Source organism: Solanum tuberosum, unplaced genomic scaffold (genome assembly GCF_000226075.1).
Source record: "Solanum tuberosum cultivar DM 1-3 516 R44 unplaced genomic scaffold, SolTub_3.0 scf01054, whole genome shotgun sequence".
In the NCBI taxonomy this organism is placed as follows: domain Eukaryota; kingdom Viridiplantae; phylum Streptophyta; class Magnoliopsida; order Solanales; family Solanaceae; genus Solanum; species Solanum tuberosum.
The window spans coordinates 20,652-24,817 of record NW_006239939.1 but is presented as its reverse complement, the minus strand read 5'-3'; the positions used below and the strand labels follow the sequence as shown (position 1 = coordinate 24,817).

The window sequence follows — 4,166 nt, the reverse complement described above, 5'->3', positions numbered from 1 at the left end:
AAACTATAAACTAACTAAAAATATATTAACAAAGTAGATTATAAATAATATTTTTTATCTATAAATAAAATTAAATTATATATATATATATATATATATAACCAAGAGTGGTCGGTTTTTTTTTTCAACCGCCAAACCAATCAAACCAAACCACAAGTCGGTTTGATTTGGTTCGTTGGTTCGGTTTGACTTGTACACCCCTAATTAGGAGGATGGACAAGCAAACACCACGACGAATCAGTATATTTCCAGTGATACAAGTAAATAAGTAACCAAAATGGTCTCTATAAGTGTTATCATCCCACAGAATTTGTTGACTCATGTGTTCGCTAGGCATGAACCATAAAATCCTTCATCTATGGTAGAAAAAGTTCTAATGTCTGTAATGTACATTGTTTGAAAGATATATTGGGTGGGTTGATATCATTGATTAGGTCAGGTTATTGGGGCGGGGAGGGCAGGTTATATTCGAATTAGATCTATTTTAAATTGAATAGTTCTTTTAATCCTAGTCGTTCACACGTCCCTCTGTTAGTTATAAGGGTATATTTAGCCCAAAAGTATATCAGGAGGGGTATATTTAGCCTGAAAGTATAACGAGGGGTATATTTAAACTATTTTCAATAGTATAGGGGTATATTTGACCTTTTTCCGTATAAGAAATGGCTTTTAACGATAATTATATATCTAGTGTAATTTCTCAAAGTGGTTTTGAGGGGAGTAAAGTGTATGTAGACTTTACTTCTATCTTAGAGGTAAAGATATATATTGTTTTTTATAGACCCTCAGCTACGGAAAAAAGAGAGTCCAAAGTAGTATACAAGTATAGAGAAAGAAATAATGAAAATGAAAAAGTAATGACAAAAACACTATAAGACATGACAAGTCTGCTTGAATAGTATTCATAACAAAATTTTGAGTCATGAAAGCAACTATATATTAATACCTGTATTAAGTTAGATTACCCGTATCACATCTCTTGAATTGAGATATTTCTCAAACCTACTAATGCAAGATGTTTTGTGTATTGGGGTGCTTGACAGGCCACCGAGGCAAATTAAAACATGTTTCCTTATTAAAATAGAAAGCACCCAACTGCAGCAAAAGAATTGAGCTTTGTTGGTAGGGTTTAGCTTTCTTTCTTGAATCAAATGGTCCCAAATAGAGCGAGATAGATATAGATAATAGAGGATTCATATTGCCGAACTAAAAATACAACACAAAACAACCATCCAAACAGAGTATAGAGGTTGCTATGTCTAAAGCTAATTCATTATTTGCCACAAAACTATAGAAATTAACTGTAACTTATTATATATTTGGCAACCATGGGCATGCATTGTGATTTGCCAGAACATCAACACTAACTTGCTCATAAACTTGTCCAACTCTCCAGCAACCTTTCTGCACAGACAAATTGAGGATTATAGGACTTAATGACTTTTCTGAGTTTCTGAATACTTAGGTCATTAGGAAATAATGTTCTTCCTGATACAAAACAATAAGTTTTGATGCATACCTGGAATATTGCTAATTCATTCTTAAACCATGTCTTTGACGTCTCTTCTTTTGCCTTGTTCGCTTGTTAGCAGCAATTTGTTGAGCAATATCTTCAGCAAAGTTCACATACCATTTTGGTTTTTCCAATAGAAACATTAGGCCTCCTATCAACAATCCAAATATCATACCACAACCATAACCTATTACAACAGCTTCCCATGTGAACCCGCTCCATAAAAAATGAATCATCACCATCATCATCATCATCATCGTGTTCAAGTGGTGATTCATTATTGTTTTCCACATTCTTTTGACAGTGGAAATCCACATAAATCAGGATTTCCACAATACGAATCATTTGGAAATGTATTGAACTGTTTCCCAATAGGAATTCGCCCAGCCAGATGATTGTACGAAAGGTTTAAGACCTCAAGAAATGTCAAACTCAACAATGGACCAGGAATTTCTCCAACAAGTCTGTTCCATGAAAGGTCTAAGACCATAATACTGATTGTTATGCTAGTATTGTTCCTGTTGGTGGCATTTCATTTTCAATGTCTCCCACATTTAATCCATAAGATAAAGATCTCACTGTCATCATATGGATTAAATGTGGGAGACATTGAAAATGAAATGCCTCCAACAGGAATAATACTAGCATAACAATCAGAGACTGTAAGGCCTATGAGCCCAAGGGTGAAATAACTCTTAGTTAAACTCCAGACGAAGTTCACAGTTGCCATATTTGTGTCACCTAAATCATCTACAGACACTGTTCAAAACCCAAGAAGAAAGTAAAAAAAAAAAAAAAGATCAACAAATAATGTCTTTCCAAAGTAAATCTCTAGAGAGTAAATAGCCAAAAACATCCCTCATTTATACCTCAAACTTAAACTACATTCTTATACTACATAATGAACAAAAAACATCCCTAAACTATCATCAAAAGTTGCTACTTGCATCCCTATGTTTGAATCTGTCAAAGAAACTAACGGCCTCAACCAAAAACTGCTACATCTGTTCTTCAATTCAGCCATGGACCAATGCATGCGTTAAATTCGATGGGTCTTACAAATTATGTTTCTTGACCGATAATTTTATGATCGGCAAAAAGATGTAGAATGGATCAAATCATGTTATAAAAGAGGGAATTAATCTAATAGTAATGTCATTGAAATAGATATTTTTTTGTTGTTGACAAAGAAGCTCGTAGTCACTATCTTTCAGGAGGATTCAGGTGTGTATAGGATAACCCCCGCTTCAATGTAATAGCCCGCAAACCACACTGAAGAGGTAAACTATACTAAGCAAGTCTCATATGATGAGTTTGAGCAAACATGTAGGGGACTTTGAACTTATGACCCCCATTTGGGATCATCTGTCCAACCAACTCAACCACTCTTGCGGGTATCATTTCAATAAGATATAATTATCTCAAAATTTTGATCATCGAATCACCAATCATCATACTTGCTTTTTGAATAACATGTACCATCAATATTCATTTTAATGCAAGCCTATAACGCTTCTAATAAATGCATCCTTTGCAACACTCAAGAAAATATATGCTCAATAATTACCAATTTTCTATTGATCAAGTAACAAATTTTTGTGACCGGTTGAATTTGGTGCAACACATGCACTGATCCATGGCTAAGGTGAAGAACAGATGTAGCAATTTTTGGTTGAGGCTGTTAGTTTCTAGACAGAATCTAACAAAGGGATGTAAGTTAGCAATTTTTGAGGATAGTTTAGGGATGATTTTTGTTCATTAATTTATGTAGTACAAGGATGTAATTTAAGTTTGAGGTATAATTAAGGGATATTTTTGGCCATTGTTTAGGGATGATTTTTGTTCCTGGAAATCATGTTTGTAAGGTTGGATGTTCTCTTATCCATTGTTCCAAATTATTAGATCCAATATGCATGTCAATCAATCACAAGCATGATTTCGAGTTTTTACCTTATCAGTAGTACTATCACCTAAGATGATTTGTTCGGAACTTAAGTAAACATGTTTCACATACAACTAATTCATCTGAATGCTTGAATTGTTAGAGATCGATGACACTTTTCGGCTAGGGGAAGGGGAAATGAGGACGAAATTATAAGGCGGGGAATCAAATCCTAACCTATAACTGAGCTATTAAGATTTCTCATTTCTTTGTTGTTAGATGTATTCTGTATACATCACAAACATTTTTGTGCAACTTTGTTTGTGTGAGATATTTACAGGTTAGGCTTAATACATAAATACGTCTTTTGACTTAGCCTTAACTCACATTTATGTTCTTCATCTTTGAGTGTGCGTAAGTAGACACTTAAATTTGCATAAAGTTGAACAAATAAACATACTGTCTTTTGTGGCATCCTACATGGCAATTTGTATCCTGCGTAATGTCCTATGTGTATTATACCACGTAGGACTCGTGTGTCTACTTGTTCAACTTTATACAAATTCAACTGTCTACTTGTGTACATCCAAAATTGAAGTATATAAATGTGAAATAAAACCAAGTTAAAGGTTATATTTATATAGGCATAATACATATATTGGACCTTAAACTTGGCTTCAAATTTTAACTTTGACCTCCAACTTTCAAAGTGCACAAATAGACACTTTAACTATCCAACCTTTTAATAAATAAACACGCGATTTTTGGAGC

General features: G+C 33.8%; 1 protein-coding gene across 1 annotated transcript; it reads right to left on the bottom strand.

Annotated features, from left to right (window-relative positions):
* Positions 1-1,530: 1,530 nt before the first annotated feature.
* Positions 1,531-2,003, bottom strand: LOC107059254 (leucine-rich repeat receptor-like kinase protein FLORAL ORGAN NUMBER1). Its single transcript, XM_015305745.1, has 2 exons — positions 1,805-2,003; positions 1,531-1,700 (listed from the first exon to the last, which is right to left on the bottom strand). The coding sequence occupies exons 1-2, from the start codon at positions 2,001-2,003 to the stop codon at positions 1,531-1,533; spliced, it is 369 nt and encodes a 122-aa protein (XP_015161231.1).
* Between the last annotated feature and the right edge of the window lie 2,163 nt (positions 2,004-4,166).